The sequence below is a fragment of the Clupea harengus genome, chromosome 23 (assembly GCF_900700415.2).
Source record: "Clupea harengus chromosome 23, Ch_v2.0.2, whole genome shotgun sequence".
In the NCBI taxonomy this organism is placed as follows: Eukaryota; Metazoa; Chordata; class Actinopteri; order Clupeiformes; family Clupeidae; genus Clupea; species Clupea harengus.
In genome coordinates, this window is record NC_045174.1 from 12,950,834 (window position 1) to 12,969,134 (window position 18,301).

At 38.8% G+C, this 18,301-nt stretch overlaps 1 protein-coding gene across 1 annotated transcript in view; it reads left to right on the forward strand.

Moving 5' to 3' along the window:
• Window positions 1–18,301, forward strand: part of LOC105905399 (inactive carboxypeptidase-like protein X2) — a 60,792-nt gene that overhangs the window by 17,484 nt on the left and 25,007 nt on the right. The window contains exons 3-8 of the mRNA XM_031561021.2: window positions 422–561; window positions 5,174–5,258; window positions 13,316–13,466; window positions 14,337–14,425; window positions 15,204–15,327; window positions 15,428–15,624. Of these exons, the coding sequence (XP_031416881.1) occupies window positions 422–561; window positions 5,174–5,258; window positions 13,316–13,466; window positions 14,337–14,425; window positions 15,204–15,327; window positions 15,428–15,624 (786 nt within the window). The remainder of the gene's footprint in view (window positions 1–421; window positions 562–5,173; window positions 5,259–13,315; window positions 13,467–14,336; window positions 14,426–15,203; window positions 15,328–15,427; window positions 15,625–18,301) is intronic.

Below are 18,301 nucleotides of genomic sequence, written 5' to 3' on the forward strand. Positions count from 1 at the left end.
CCATTCACAAACCAGGATGGACCTGAAACTCAACTTTCATAACTTCAGCATACACTTTCTCAAATGCCATCAACACGCCAACACTCTAACTGCCACTTGAAGATGGCTCAGTCTTGTTTGTGTTAGCAAATAGAGATTACACTCCTCTGGGTAAAGACATACTATAAATGTATATTGTATTTACAGTACCAGTAATACAAAACATTTGATAAACAGTAAATTACTTTATTGTGCCCTGTTTTACTGATATTGAGGGTGCCAATTCTTCAAGTTTGTATGTTTACCTGTTTTATCTACTTTTCAAAGGACATTCATCTTGGTTTAGGATTAAGTTTCTGTACAGTGCCTTAAGATAAAAGAATAGAATTTAGAAATTAATTTAAAAAGATTCCCTGTGTGTTTGTTTGACTGACTGTACCAGGCTGGACTGAATGATGATGAGTTCTATGATGGAGGCTGGTGTGCAGGAAGAAATGATCCTCTGCAGTGGCTTGAGGTGGACGCCCGCAGGCTTACCAAGTTCACCGCTGTTATAACGCAAGGCCGGAGTTCACTTTGGTCGTGAGTCTTCATTCACAATAATCTGACTTGGGCTCCTAATATCATATGAATTGATATAATATTCTTGATTTTGGCTCTACAACACTTTTTAACTTGTTTGACACTTCTGGTTATCTTGTGAAATTTTCAGACTATTTATTTTCCCGACTATTAACTGCACCGTATATAAACTGCATTACAGTATGTTATGTCTTTTTTTTTTAAACAAACCAGTGTATTGACCACACCCGTGTATTAACCACAGTTTATTCAATGTTACCTCATGCCATGTAGTTGTTTTGCGAGCGCTACTAGCCATTCAAAAGTTTCGTGAAGTAGGGATGGGCATTTCAAGCAAAAATGCTACAACTAAACCCCCTACTCACATGCACACATGTGCGCACACACAAAATTCCCACTCACAGTGAAAACATTTCTTGAGTGTTTATTTAGTGTTATGGTGTGTGGGAATGAACGCTAACTACCAGGCGAAAAAAATCATGGCATAATAATGAACTTCACAGCGTTTGGGTAGCAGAACATTATTCGTTTTACTTTGTGTCATGGTCACATTACATCCATTGTCATCCATTATGAACCAATCCAACAATGAATACCATTATGACTACATTGCATGCCCACCAGACATTTACTTTACACTGACAAGGTTAGTACTGTCAACAGTCTCAGTATGTGGTGGATAATGTACTTAGAGTACACACGCATACAAAATGTAAACCAAACAACATTAACTATTTTTATTATTTGACCACAAATCTGACTTTAGGATGAGAGAAGGGCTAATTACACAAAACATAAACCGCTTCAAATGGGGAAAGGGGTGAAGCACTTTAAAATGCAATATTTTCAGAAACCTGAGTACGGCATAACCAACACGCTTCAAATGCAACTTAAAGCCAGTGTAGTCTCATTGGACACAGTAGTGTAAACAAATAATGAACCATCCACTCCATTCAAGTGAACTGACAAAATAGTATCAAGTTAACAGACAACTTAGTCTCAACTCGAAAAAGTTATATGCTTTCAACATCAGGCTCAAAGGCATTGTCTTTCCTACATAAAGAAGGGCACACTTGATTTATCAAAAATAAAAGATTTCAATGGTAGCCAGCAGAGGACATATGTGTGGAGAATGAAGGTCATGAGACAGCCCATAGAGGAGGCAAACCATAAGAGACAAGTGGAATCCCTCCAAAGTCAATCTTAGCCCCGTTAAAATATCACGTTTTAATACATGACTTTTTGTTTGGGTTAACGTTACTCTCCATTTTCTCCAAACTTGATTTTTTTGTTAAGATGATACTTTGAACATTTGTACTATTTTGTCCGGATTGGCTCCACCATATTTAACAAATAACTCCTTATTTTAAAGACAATTAAATGTAGATATATAATGTCCAATTAACATTTCATCTTTTGCAACACCGGACTGATGTGTCTGACATGCCTGAGATACTAACTGAGTTACAGTACTAGAGAAATAAATATTCATTTGAAATTACTGACATAAAAAAAACCACTGCACTGAAAAAGCTGACATGAAGAAACAAAGAAAAGATTATCATTGAAAAAGCGCATCAGAATAAGCAAAAAAACATCAAAACATCTTTTCAAGTCAAGTCAAGTGTTTCAATGCCGATTTAGTTTTTTTAAATACCAAACTTAGTCTCTGTTTGAGCTCCATAAATCAACATCTCTCCAAATTAGTTCAAACAAATAGTGAATGTTGTAACCTTCATGTAGCTAATATTTATTGCAGGACTAGTGCATTAGGGTTAGCTCAGTTTTCCTAATACAAGTGTTACGGGCAAAGTGTTACGGGCAACTGTGGTCTTTTGCTTAGAAGAAGAATGTGTAGGATGCTCCGGCTTCCACGCTTATAGGTCATATATTCATATATATATACAGTGGGGAAAATAAGTATTTGATCCCCTGCCGATTTCGCAAGTTTGGCCACTTGCAAAGAAATGTGTGATCTATAATTATAATATTAGGTGTATTTTAACAGTGAGAAACAGAATATCAACAAAAAAAATCCAGAAAACTGCATTTTATAACATTTATGACTTAATTTGCATTTGATGCCGAAAATAAGTATTTGAACCCCTAGCAAAACATGACTTAATACTTGGTGGAATAACCCTTGTTGGCAAGCACAGACGTCAGACTTTTCTTGTAGTTGGTCACCAGGTTTACACACATCTCAGGAGGGATTTTGGTCCACTCCTCTTTGCAGATCCTCTCTAAATCCTTAAGGTTGCGTTTTCAATGGGAGGGAATGAGGGAATGAGGTTCAAGCCCAATGTTCCACGTTACATGGCCCCATCCATATTCCCCTCGATGCAGTGGAGTCGTCCTGTACCCTTGGCAGAGAAACAGCCCCAAAGCATAATGTTTCCACCTCCATGCTTGACAGTGGAGATGGTGTTCTTGGGGTCATATTCAGCATTCTTCCCCCTCCAAACGCGGCAAGTCGAGTTGATGCCAAAGAGCTTGATTTTGGTCTCATCTGACCACATCCTGTCTCCCAATCCTCCTTAGAATCATTCAAGTGTTCATTGGCAAACTTCAGACGGCCCTGTACATGTGCTTCCTTGAGCAGGGGGACCTTGCGAGTGCTGCAGTACTTCAAACCATTACGGCGTAGTGTGTTGCCAATGGTTTTCTTGGTGACTGTGGTCCCAGCTGCCTTGAGATCATTCACAAGCTCCCCCTGAGTAGTTCTGGGGTTATTCTGCACCTTTCGGAGGATCACCGATACCGCACGAGGTGATATCTTGCATGGAGCCCCAGACCTAGAGCGATTGACCGTTGTTTGGTGTTGCTTCCATTTACGAATAATCGCACCAATAGTTGTCTGCTTCTCACCAAGCTGCTTGCCGATGGTTTTGTAACCCATTCCAGCCTTCTGACGTCCTTGGTCAACTCTTTGGTCTTGCCCATGGTGGTGAGGTTGAAGGTGTGAAGTATGATTCTTTGGACAGGTTTCTTTTATACACGTCACCAGTTGAGATCAGGTGTACTTTGTTAGGCCTAATGAGGACTAATCTGTGTGCTTCTTGGGCACATAACTGGTCATTGGGAGCCAGAATTCTTGCTGTTTGCTTGGGGGTTCAAATACTTATTTTCTGCATCAAATACAAATAAAGTCATAAATGTTATAAAATGCAGTTTTCTGGATTTGTTTGTTGATATTCTATTTCTCACTGTTAAAATACACCTACCATTACAATTATAGATCACACATTTCTTTGCAAGTGGCCAAACTTGCGAAATCGGCAGGGGTTCAAATACTTATTTTCCCCACTGTATATGCTTCCACGCTTATAGGTCATATATTCTTCATTGTTGATTAAACATTCATACAGATTGTCTTCATTTGAGCCAGCAGTGTTGAAATCCGAAATCAATACGATAACTGTCTAGAAGCACTATAGCCAAGATCCCAAGAGAAAAGACACTCTTTCTGTCTAGGAGCACTATAGCCAAGATCCCAAGAGAAAAGACACTCTTTCTGTTGACAGATGATGGCGCTACACCAGAAAGTACTTTGAGCATGTGAATATTATCATAACTATCATTATAACCATAACCTGCACATTTTGAGTTGTATCAAGGGATGCATGGTGAAGTTGTGACACATGTCCTGCTTGCGTGACGGGACATACACATTCATCATTTCACCATTTAAACACCTTGTAAGACATCACAAATCCCTTGCCGATTCAAAATCAGCTACATCTTGACATCATGTACACCACACCTAACATGAATCTGATGAACCGTCTAACCGTCAATATGTAACACATTTGTGTGAAAACACCCAAAATCCAAAATAACTCGTTAGCTGTTGGGCGTAATGCAATTTATATACAAAAGTTGTTCATCTTGGGGAGCCTCACATTCCTATTCGATTTGGTGAGTGTAGGGGAAACTATATGACAGCCACACGACTCTCTGCAAATGGGGGAGCTATTTTGGCCAAGTCTTTAAGAAAAAGAAGAATCCTCCTGACACAATAGGGCCTTGGCCTCCAGGGACACCGTAGGCACCGCACTTTTGGTGCTTGGGCCCTAAAAAAGGAAAAAACTAAAATGGAGCACCCAAGGCAAATACAATAAACATAAAAGATAAAAGGAATAAGAATAATAATTAAAAAGCAAAAACTAAAATGAAAACATATAAGACAAATAAAATGAACATGATAGATGATCAAACAACATCTAGAATAAAGACCAAATGGGTAGGAAGGGAAAGGAATAAAACCACCAATCAACAAACTTGACCAAAAACATAGAACAACCTCAGACTGAACTAAAATGCAACTGAAAGGGACACATAGTTCAAACCCATGGAAAGCCATATATATAGAACTATAAAAGTATGTATACTGTCTGATTTTAGACCAATAATAGAGAAAGCTTTGATTTAATTAGACAGTAAAGTCTTAAAATATATCCTTAACCTCACTGAGAGCCAATGTAATGCAGCTTAAACAGGTGTGATGTGCTCAAACTTCTTGCTGATCATTCATTCATCAAGTCATTCATTCAGAATTTCATCATTCTTGTTTCTCTGCCTTATATTTATTTACTCATTGGTTTGTTTTCAGGAGTGATTGGGTGACATCTTACAAAGTGCTGTTTAGCAATGACAGCCATACATGGGTCACCCTAAAAAATGGATCTCGGGACCTGGTGAGTGGCTAAAGGAATCAATGATCAATTTTTCAAGATCAAGATTTCATTTTATAATGCACCCTAAGCTAGACAAACACAGCGCAGGCTTAATATTTTATTGCCAACAGGAGACACCATACATCTCTGCACCTTTTGAACTGTAAACAAAACTGTCAAAAATAATAATTTACATTTTTTATTTTTTTATTTGTATCATCTTTACTAGAATCCCCCATGAGTCCCACAAATGTAGTTCTACTAAATGTTTGAAGCAATATGACACAAGTGAGAGTGAGGTTAGTAAAGGGTCTCCTTACGGGGTCGATTCGGCTGAGCCCCACAGGAGTGTCATATTGCTTTTATACAACAGTTCTACTAGCTACTAAGTTTGATAACACCAGATTTAGATTTATTTCATTTATTTTGATTTTGATTTAGAGTGTTCAGCATCAAGCTAATATTTATAGCAGGACTAGTGCATTAGGGTTATGGCAATGGCAATGGCAAGGTGCTTGCACTCTCACCTCACAGCAAGAAGGTCATGGGTTCGATTCCCGCATGGGGCGCTGTTGGCTCTGGGGGGCAGGTCCTCCCCAGACCTTCAGAGCTCAGGTGGGCTATCTCCCGGGCCTTTCTGTGTGGAGTTTGCATGTTCTGACCGTGTTCACAAGGGGTTTCCTCCACTAAGAACCCCAACAGAAAAACATGCAAAAGAACAGAACACTTTCCTGTCCATCCAAGACCATCACTTGGTCCCCGGGCGCTTACAAGCTGCCCACTGCTCCTGGGGGGTCCTAGAGGAAGGACGGTCCAGGATCGGAAAAACGCAGAGAATAAATTCACAGCGACTTCAGGCCTGCCTGTGCGTGTGTGTGTGTGTGTCCTGTGTCGCCTCCATATATGCACGTGTGTGTTGCAGTGTGTCGTGTGTGCCAATCAAATCTGACAATTATATTATTATTATTATGTTAGCTCAGTTTTCCTAATACACTGGCAAGCGTTTTAAGTGTTACCGGCGGCAACTGTGGTCTTTTGCACCGCCGTGTCAGTCTCCAGCATCCATATTTCTCCCAAGGTACCCCCTCAACAGTTTCTATGGTAGCTCCAAACAATACTTGGGAGAGCACACCCCATAGATCTATATATGTCTATGGCACACCCCACGGAGGAGGGGGAAGGGGTTATGCCTCCATCGGCATTTAAAGGAACAGGCACTCAAAACAGGTCGCTCTGAGCAGGGCTGTTTTTAGACAGGGTAAAAAGGGTGCTGCTTTAAATTATCCTTGTGGTATTTTGACCAAAGTATGTTACAGACATTTCATTAAGACCCCAAGAAGCCATATCAGCTTGTGGTATAATGGGCATACAACATCTCCTTTAAATATGATTAAAGAGGGCAAGCTTCCTAATTTAGGGGGCTAACACCTTTTCTGAAAGCTCACCTGATGTTACGCATTATCTACGACTCCTTCCAAACTTTAATGAAGTATCCAAACATTTTCACTTTGTTTCACTTTTCACTATGCTGAGATTATGAGATTATGCCTGAGACCTACCAGCAACCGTTTTAGGTCCTGTAAAAAGGAGAATGCACAGATGCACTTAGAGTTTATGAGAGATCTTAAGTGAAACACTTAACCCACTGATCTGCTCAAGGTGTTCAAACTTTTGATGAATTGTCTGATTTGATTGTCCTGGAACCATTTTTAGCAATCGAATAATAACAGTAATTAATGAGAATAAGTTAAAGATGCAGTGTTAATGCATACTGGTAGTTTTGCTGAGTGGCACAGTTCTCATTTAAGTCACATAGCATACAAGGTTTAGCTTAGGTTTTGTGATCTGCCTCCCCAAAAACTAATCATGGCTTTAGATACATTTAGATTTGGCCTGCAATTATTGCAGATTAATTAGGTATTGGAAAAAGGACTGTCCTGCACCGAAACATTAAACAAAACACCATGGTGTCAGTGCGCATGTTATGTCAACCGCTTTAGCCGTGTTGGTTTCAGTTGTTGGTGTTGAGATGCAATTTGAGACTCAAATGAAGTCTACAAGGCTGTATCCTAACGTCATTTAACTTTCATTACAAAATGCTATGTGTCTCTTGTGGGAAAGGACGAGGATGTTCTGATGAGGAGGTATTTGTGGGAGAACCAATTGTCCAAATCCCTGTGCCTACTAAATATCACAAATCTGTATTTCCGGTTTTGGCTAGGTCTCAGTTTATGTCTATTTGATACAGGTGATACAAAGTGGCCAGTGTTCTAATCTCACCTCCCATTTGATTGCGCAAGTTTTAAAGCATACCATGCCCAGAGTCAAGAAGCTCTCAACAGGTTTCATGCTACTTTAAAGTCATTACTGTTTGTGTTCACATTGATCGTGAGTGGGAGGAGGGGTTACCCTGGTTGATGTTAGCACCTCGAGAGGTAGTTTAAGAGATTTATTTCTAATGATTTATATTTTGGTCATCACTAAAGGCCTTTTGGCTGCAATGCGAGATAACGGTGACCCGCTAGAGCCTCCAAAGAAGTTGGTAGCTTATGTAAATGGTTTCAGGCACACTTTTGATCTGTATGATCAGATCCTCATTCTCTATCCTGTAGTTGGATCCAATTTTGAAGGTCTATATACGGTAAAATATTATATTTCAGAGAGAAAAATTATCTGGTTTCCACTGCTTTGCGTAGGAAGTCCACACAGCTTTGTCATGCCAGTTTAATTAAGCCTGATTATCAATCTAAACTTAGTTCAGAGCTATTGAGTGGTAATGCAGGCTTAACTGCTGCCAGTGTTGGGAGGGTTGCTTTTAAAATGCAATCCACTACAGATAACCTGGCCTGGTAACACTTTACTTTAGGGAGCAAATGTTAGCTATTAACTAGGGCTGTTAATAGATTAAAACAAATTACCTAATTAATCACACATTTTGAAATTCATTAATCTAGATTAATCGACCCACTTCAGGTCCTCCCCTTGTAGCTCCTGTTGAACTCGAGATTGTTCAATCCCTCTTCTTTGAGAACAGTTCAATACAAATATACCATTTAACACCATAATCAATATTCAAAAACTGAGTAAACAATTTTCAACATCATTATTGATATTGGTTTCAAGTTAGTCAATGCTGTGCATTGCCCTCTAATCACCATAGCGGCCGCCGACGGCATGTTAGAATTTCACCAAAGCGGCCGCGGCCGACCGCAACTTTTAAAGACACAGTTTTTATACTACAACATTAGTTCATGAAATAATACTCTGCTAGTGGATACATGAACATGTTACTTTTATTTTGAAACCGGAAACTGGGTATGCTGTCATTGACTTTTCTGAAGTATTTGTTAACTAAACTTCGCTACTGACAGATGGCCTGAGGATTAGCTAAAGGCTAGCAATCAGAAGCGTCTGCATCTGTTCTCACTGGATGAGACCGTATTTGTGTGCACCAAAGACGACGACTCATCACGTTTGTATGACAGTGACGACCTTGTTTGAAAAATCAAAATTAAAAAACTTATTAAAAATAGTAATATTAGTATCCTCCTGTTTTTTTCTGACTAGCTAACTCTCCAGTAACGTCTTCGTATGGCGGTCACTGAGAAGTATCATGTTCCGTGCCGCATGAAATGAATACGCAATGGCTAAGCCTTAGAGGCAAATCATTAGCTTTACTAATGGAGTACAGTAGCAACTGATTACCACATGTATATAAACTAGAACAGTGGACCCGAACTTCCTAGTCCAACGTGATTGGCTGTCAGAACACAACACAGCCCAATATACTACAAGAAGTGTTGGTTTACAACTAGCACCAGCCTCATCGTTCTCCAAATTGATAAGACATACTTAGATCAATGGAATTTGAATGGATTGTAAACCCATGACACTTTTATTTGCAGAGATATGTAACATTTAATTATTGGTCATTGAGGGACGTTCAATAAAGCTAATTTCCACGTTACCTCACTTGTGGAAATGACGGTCAATTCGCGACTTTCGCAACCTACGAAGCAAGCACCTGCGTCTGTGGGTGAGAGCTATTTTGTGCACAAATAACGACGACATGGGTAATCGGCTGTGTTTTCTGTTTGTCAGAAGAAAATGTATTTTAAAATTTGGATCGTCATCTCAATTTTTATGACTAGTTTTCCAGCTATTTTGCTAGCTATCTACATTGACTGAGGTAACGTAAGTCTGAGGAGTTCGAGCCAGTCAGGAGTTGGTCGATAGCTAGCTAGTGACTGCATCAGCCTCATTACTTACTAAACTGATCAGATTTAGATAAATAACATGTATTGTAAAAAATAATGGGATAGGGATAGTTTTTTCTTTTATGCGTCAGGACGTCGGGTGTTCCAGCTCATCTGAGAGTAGAGAGGTGAGTGAGGGTGCTGTGGCAGCAGAGAGGAGTGAGGACATGGGGGAGAGGAACAGCGAGAGGCCTGATGAGCGTAAGGAAGCTTCAGTAGGACAGAGTAGGTTTCTCACTAAAGGAATTGAAGGACAAAAGTTGTCCGCATACAGGTGGTGGTGTTTGTATAGGTTGTCTGACATAAGATCCATTGCTACCCTCTATCCCAAACCAAATATCATCTGCCACACACCCCTTGTTGCCTGTTTATACATTGAATGCTAAACAGTATCCTTTCAGGGAGTCACAGAGACACCAGATCTTAATACCCCATCTGACATGTTTCTTAGGCATATACTGTTTCCAAAGTAACATGCCGTCAATTTTAATCATGGCCTCACCTACTGAGAGATTTTTCCATGGTCGAAGAAGTTTTAGGACGTTCTCCTGGAGGACACACATCACAGTTTTTTCCGATCACTTTTAAACTTGTGTCAATACCATGTACACTTTTTCCAAAACTCTTCACACAGTGGGCTTAACAGACACACACCTCAGCATATCAATTAACCTTTGGTGCAAAATGCACTACAACCACCAAAACACTTCATACTTCACCCAAAAGTGAGTCATGCTGCCGTAACTTTAGCAAATGTTCTCTCAGAGTACAATGACCTAAAAAACACTAACAACTTGAAGCATTGCCAATTGCATATATAACATGTTGCTGTATCCTCTAGATTGGCATAGATTACTGTAGGTTTGCATTGCAAAAAGGAGAAAAAACACACAAAGGCAAAAACGTCTTTGGACTACAGTAAATATTGTTATATTACAGTGAACAAACAATTCTAAAATGCTGCAATATGTGTCATTACAGTCATATGCTAAAATTGCACGTGTTACTGCACTATATAGGCTTACTACAGGACAACAAAAAGGCATAAATATGCTAAGTATTTACTGTAGTATTTCCAATATTTACATACATCAACACAAGATACAGTCTACCAAAGTACTGTAATACCACTAGAATTCTACTGTAGCCCTAATGCTGATCCATTCTGTCCTCTGTATTTGGTGTCAAACCAAAACCAAAAATGTTTGAACTTCACATTTACGGTAACATTCTCCTTTGCATTGCATCTTGGAAATACGTTAATCCAAGCTTACTATCTGAAGACAGTGTTCATATGTTAGTGTGCTTCTCACAATAGATGTCACTATTGAGTGGGTACATTTACTGTAATTGCATTCTTCAATCACTGTCTTTCACTGATAGCCTATGACTTACATATAGAGCAGTACTGTAATAGTGGAAACAACTCTTCAGGAACAGCTACATCTATGCTTGCCTTCTGTAGAGATAGTAAGAAGTCTGCAAGCCAAAACAACAAAATAATCTAACTAAACTTTCTGCTAAAATAAGAATACTTTGTCTTATTCCAGCATATACCTTAATTTGTCTGTCCAAATACAGCATCTTTCCATGTACAGTAATCTAAATTACTGTAAGTTAGGTTTTAAACTGAAAGTTAACTGTTTTGAACAGAGTATCTAAACATCGGCAAAAAATGCTGTAGTTGCACAGCGTTTTGCTGGTAGTGAACCTTGACTGAGACAGGTATCCATGAATTTCGGAAGAAGTGGTCATTGACTGCATTTGTATCTAAGCATAGGGGCAAGTATCCACAGTTTGGTTCACATAGTCTACTGGTATGCTCGATGTGTTAAGTGTTTTGGGAATGTGTACATGGTATTGAGACGAGTAAAAATTATTGGAAAAACCGTAAGAACAAACTTTTCTGTTGGTTTGTAGATACCAGTTTTGTGTGGCAAGATTGGCAGGTGTGATACGTGGTACAGTGGTTAGTGTTGTTGGCTAACAAGTAGCTGACCTGGGTTCGATTCCTGGGCAATGAAAAATTATATTGTCAGTCACTTTGGATACATGTTTGTTGTAGTTCCCTTTTTGGGTCACTTTGTCTTGTTGATGGCCCATGAATTTCATATGCAGCCGTAATAGTGGGAAAATGTCTTCAGTGACACTTACATCTATATTTTACACACATGTACATTTCAACACAAATGCTGTACTGCAGGATAGTTGGCAGCAAGGCTGCAAACAAACAAAACAAAGATGGAAACGAAATACATTGATGAATATTAGTAAAAAACAAAATCTGTCTTATTTCAAGTGTATAATTTAATTTGTCTGTGAAAATACAGCATCTTTCCATCTACAGTGATCTAAATTGTGTCTGGTTTTGAACTGAAAGTTAACAGTTTTGAACAGAGTATCTAAATATCTGAAAAAATGGTGTAGTTGCACAGCGTTTTGCTGGTGGTGAACTTTGACTGAGACAGGTATCCATGAATTTTGGAAGAAGTGGTCATTGACTGCATTTTGTATCTAAGCAATGGAAAAGTATGCCATTTAGTTCACATAGTCTACTGATATGCTGGATGTGTTAAGTGTTTTGAGAAAGTGTACATGGTATTGAACCAAGTGTGAAAATACATGTGTATACATGGCGAAATAAAGTTGAATTGAATTGAATTGATTGGAAAAAACTGTAATGGTCTCACTTTCTGAAGTTTGTCACCAGAGTCTGCTATCCCTGGGTTTGAACAGAGTAGGTATCTGCATAACTCCTCATACGTATTTCGTGGCATGGTGTCTGCCACATAGGACACCTGTAAGGCTGGATCAGATGAACAGTAGTCAAGATAAGAGGGTAAATGATGGATACCCATGAGGATGTTTATTCCCACCTCCACCTCCTCCACAAATGTATTGCATTGCAAATGTATTGCACCAGGAAGAGGCATAGAGGTTGGTGTTTTCCACCAAATTAGCAAAAATGTTGGTTATCTATATGGTTTAGTAGTGTTAATATTTAAATATTAAGTTTAATATGTATTTATTTATTTACAAAATATAAAACAAATACTAATTAAATACATTAAGATGATATTAAATTTACTAAATAGGTCTGCAGTACGGTTCAAAACTTATGAATTTGAACTTTAGGGTGTATGTAGAGCTATGTATTTTAATATTTGTAGATGTCACTAATACATATTTGATATCATATTAACAAACTATTTATGCCCTTTCAAACAAAACAATCTTGTAATTGTAATTTTTTTTAATTTTTTTTTTTAAGATTTGTTTTTGGGCTTTTTGCCTTTAATCGGATAGGACAGTGAAGGTTTTTGGACAGGAAATGAGATGGAGAGAAGAGGTGGGGAGTGGGATTGGGAAATGACAGCGGGTCAGAATCAAACCTGTGTCCCCGTGGGCATTCAAGTCCGTATATGGTCGGGGCTACTCCTTGCGCCACAGTGCCCCCCTTTCTTTGGTTTTCTAACTGTAACTGTTTGTTTACAGAATAACAAAAAATACAGGAATTCTCTGGTTTTCGCAGTAATATGCTGCAGTGTTCTAGAATTCTATTGGGGTATAGAGGGTTAAAGTCAATGAATCATACCTTTTGGGTGTGATGATGTAATGTAAGGGCTGCCTTTTTGTAAGCCACAATTCAAATAGGTTCCCTCACCTGCTAAATTAGGACAAGCAATCACAGGAGAAACCAGAGAACTGATCTAAGGTGTGCAGTAAGCAGTGCTTCCACATTGTAACTTTAACTAATGATTACTGTGTGTTAGTCAGTATTGTTTACTAATACCAAATACTACTAATACCTTTCCTTTGTAGATTTTTCCTGGAAACAGAGAGAAGGAGATCCCTGTCCTCAACAGTTTCCGTAAGCCTGTGGTGGCACGTTACATCCGTGTGAACCCTCGGTCATGGCACAACAATGGTGACATCTGCATGAGGATGGAGATCCTGGGATGCCCAATGCCAGGTTAGCTTGTTTATTTTGATCTACCCAATTAGAAATATAATTTGAAATGTTCTGTTCAAATGAGTGCTTTTGGAAGATGTCTGCAACTTCATGCATACAAGGAGAAGCTAATTAGAGGGCTGCTGTAATGGTATTAGATATTTTATTTTAAGAATGAATCGTGCAGACAAAACTTTATATGCAGAGTCTTTCCTTGTTTATCAGCAGTCTTACTGTTTTGATATTTTATTCTCTACTGGAACATTGGGTTAGGATTAGGGTTATGAACTAAAGCTCATTGAATAACTTGGCAGAATCATTTTGCTAATTTAATACCATGAGCAAGATCCTAAACACAAACATGGGTGGGTCAATGCAATGCTCCCACACGATAGCTTTAGTTCATGCGAGATGGACTTCGTTGCCAGTTGCTCGTCAATGAAATTAGAGCCTGTGGTAGCTGGTACAACCTTCACCTAACACCATTCATCCAGTGGTGACTATGCCACACACAACAACATGATATCTGCAACACTAGTTCCTGACAAAATCCCTGCTCCACTTGACACCCCACAGGTCCAAAGACAGTATCCTTTTGCGGTATCCAGTCTGCAGTTGCTCCACTTGACCACACACACCATATTAATAACTTATCTAATATTCTGATTATTCCCACCTGGTTATGACTTTGTTCAGTAATGCAATTTAGTGTATGGTTTACTCAAATAATTTCCCCCAGAATAATTTCACAGTGGCCTACATGTCAAAAGCTCCTTAAAACAAGTATATTTGCATTTCTTATCGTGGTATGGCAATGTTTTTAAGATATTGTATGACAGATATTTATATTTATATTTTCGGCTCATTAAATATATGTCTCCGTCTTGGCAGACCCCAATAATTATTACCACAGGCGAAATGAAATCACAACAACAGACAGTTTGGACTTCAAACACCACAACTACAAAGAAATGAGACAGGTAAGTGACGATTTCTTCCAAAGTAACTAATAAAAAAAAGAAAAAAATAACTCATGTGACTTTCTAGACTTTCTAATGTAAGCATTTCTGGTTGAATATACTTAGGATGGTTTGACCTGAGTGAGGACTGAGGTGTGATAAGTGGTCTCCCTCCCTTCCTCTTGGTCAAATCAAAGTGCCTTGATGGACCAAGGCCTCATGAATAGAGGGTGACACCCCTTATACTCAGTGCATTTAACTGCAATCTTTGAATGGATAATCAGATGAGTCTAAGGTGAAGCTTTGAGTGGAACTTCAGGCTTTGTCTCCCTTGGAATGGCCACCATTGTACAAGATTAAACCTGACTGATCATAAATAAGACTTGGTCTCCAAATATATGGTATAAAATGAATACTATCAGAGCTCACCCAAACATATGCAGAAGGTCTCTCTCCATACGCGTATAACTCTTACTCATATGCGGACTACATGGCGTCAGCACCTAGTAATCTAAGTTACACACAGACACATAGAAAAGCCATGTTCCTGCTTACATAAGCACATGATTCATACAAGGTTATTATTAATACAAGGCACTTGATTAATACATGATTCATCACATACCACACCCTCTGCACCCTGACATTGTTCCCCACATCAACAAAAATGTGGAAAAATATGGATGCATACAGAAATTGCATGAACTTAATGGGCAAATATTGTCAAGGCATATATTTCATGTAGAAATCTGGAGAAACATATTTCACCCGCCATCTACCATTGTCCATTCCTCTACAGCTAATGAAGGTAGTTAATGAGCTTTGCCCAAACATCACCAGAATATATAACATTGGCAAAAGTTATAATGGCCAGAAGCTGTATGCCATTGAAATATCGGACAACCCAGGAGAACATGAATTGGGTGAGTTATTACATTTTGTCTTGCCTTGATGTGCTACAATCTACCTGAATTATTTTAATCATGTAAAAAAATATTTTGTGTGTTTGTTTTATTCCCCAAGGTGAGCCAGAGTTTCGCTATACGGCAGGTTCCCATGGTAATGAAGTTTTGGGACGAGAGCTGCTGCTGCTGCTTATGCAGTTCATATGCCAGGAGTATCTCTCGGGTAATCAGCGGATACAGCATCTGGTGGATGAGACCCGGATACACCTACTGCCTTCAGTTAATCCCGATGGCTGTGATAAAGCTTTTGAAGTGGTGGGTCTTCCTCCTTCAGGGTTTCAAACTAACAGAAGCCCTGAATCTTAGACATTCACATCAATTATTAGTTTGGTGTCAGAAACTACAAGGTTTTGCACCTATAATCATCATTTTGCTGGTAGAATTTTCCAAAGAGGATGTCTGTTTTCTTTAAAAGGCATTCTTGATGTTCCAGATTTGCTACCTCCAAAATGACAATTATTGACAATCAAGCATGCCCTCAGCAGAATAATTAATTATTGCCAAAGTCAAACACAACATGTCTAGGCTATATCAGAGTTTATACTGCCAAACTAAGAGTCCAAGTATCACATAATACATATTTTTTTTATTATGAAAAGGAATTGGGAAAGTTTGGAGTTTAGCATTGAGAATTTATTTTCACTATGAGGCTTTGTGTGACTACACCTTCAAAAGTAATAACCCTAGTGGTCCACCACAGGATAGGGGCCTATAGTTTGAAAACAAAAATGGCTATTACAAAAAAAGAAATGTTCATAGTTCATAGAGTCAGATCGAGATCAATTAGTGAGAGGTTTGGTTAAAGCTGATGTATAACAAGATGGCAATGATGCCAGGACAGTGTTGAATGAACCATAGTGCTTTTTCTGTCCTGTTTAGTTGAGCTTGAGGTCATCTGAAGAGAGTGGGCATATAATATATTCTTTGCATGACACAAAGCTACCGATGACTGCGTGTGTAGATATACTGATGAATAGAAATGACAAGTCATTATTGTGTACTTGACTGCGTGTGTAGATATACTGATGAATAGAAATGACAAGTCATTATTGTGTACTTGGCCTACATCATGGATGACATTTGTTTACTGTTGACTGCACATTTAATTCAAGTGAGATCATTTAATCTTTTAAATGGTTTTCACTGTTAATTGAAATCTTTGTTTTTTAAGGCCTGTCAGGATATCAGGATATGGCCTGTCAGGATATGTTAACTTTGAGGATATCCTGGACAGATTCATTGTAAAATCCCATATTATACCCTGGTGACAAGAAATAATTCCCTCAAGTGGTGTAAACCGCCAGCAGGCTAAATTATTCTGGCTTAGTAACAATGGAATCAATTGTAACCAAGCAAACTAGACAATGTTATCCTTGGGACTGAAAGACTAAATAAAGTAGTACTTTCTTTGGTATAGTATTATTAGTATTAAGTAATAGTATTAGTCTTAGTCTTTTATTGTAAGTAAAGGTCTGTAATTTTCGTGTAACTTGAAGCTGACCAGCCACGACGCAACTGCAAGTTCATGGTCAACTTTGTATCATAAACTGAACATTACCCCACCACCTTACCCCCACCTCCACTTCCAAAATGTAGTTGAGGCCTCCTCAGTTTCAAAAGGGCCGCACCACTACTGCAAGTAATCTCTTTCATAAGTGACAAGCTTTTCCTTCATTGGTGGAAACATACAGTAAAATAGTACATTTCTCCTCACACAGGATTGGGTACAACCTTGAAAAAAAAAAGAATTCCAGCGGGAAACATACATTGTTATCAAACAAGGGAAAAAGGCTTCATGGTAATTGTAGTTACTTCAAGCACACACAACACACAGTTTGAACTTCAACCACATAGCATTATCAATAAAAGAAAAAGCATTAACAAAATTAATCATTTTCTTAAAGGGCCTTACATAAGCACCCATGCTTTTGAGCTAACTGACAGGTGATCCAATCAATTTGAGTTCAATTCATTTATATAGCGCCAAATTAATAAAATTGTCTCAAGGCGCTTTACAATCCCCAGAGCCTGAACCCACCTGGAGCAAGCACAAAGGCGACGGGGGCAAGAAAAAACTCCTTCTTAACAGGAAGAAGCAGGAAGGAGGGGCTCATCTGAGAGATGAGAAACGATGTTTTCACAGCCATAGGCTGCAGGCAAAGGTCGCTCTATAAGTCAGTTAGTTTGGTTAGTAAATTTGGTTAGTAAACATGAATTTCATAAACAGATAAAGAGATACATTTAGGTAAAGTAAATAGGTAATACCATACCAAGAGATGAAGAGGGAAATGGAGAGCATGGTGTGTGGGAATTTTGTTTATGTCTAGTTTTGTTGAGTTATGTTGAGTTATGGTTGGCTGACAAGGTGCATGAGAATTTTTGTTATACAAGGGTGGCAGGATGAAACAGCAGTGCACAACTGACTGGCGAAAGCAGTATTGCTGTACTCAGGATCCGTATAGGCCCTTCTACACAGTACAGCATGCGCTGTCTGTAGTGCACTGCTGCTAAACACAACAACATGGCTGACAAGTTATATGAAATATGTTGTGATAGATGCCGGTTTTTATTCATGACCATAGGATGCACTATTGAGGATTGTCTTTTGTCTCGATTTAAAGAGGGACGCTTCTCGGATGGAGGCAGGAAGATTATTCCACAGGAAGGGGGCTTGATAGCAGAAGGGCCTGCCTCCTATTGTGCTTTTTGATTTTCTTACAAGGAGCCAGTGCAGAGAGGCAAGTACAGGTGAGATATGTTCATATTTTTTAGTTCTAGTGAGTGTGCGACCGGCAGCGTTCTGTATTTGTTGGAGGCTCTTTACTGAGATGTAATTTTGGCAAAGTTGTGTAGATGAAAAAGCTATGTCTTTGACATCTCTTTTATTTGTGAGTCAAGCAGGAGGTCTTGGTTGATAGTTACACCAAGGTTT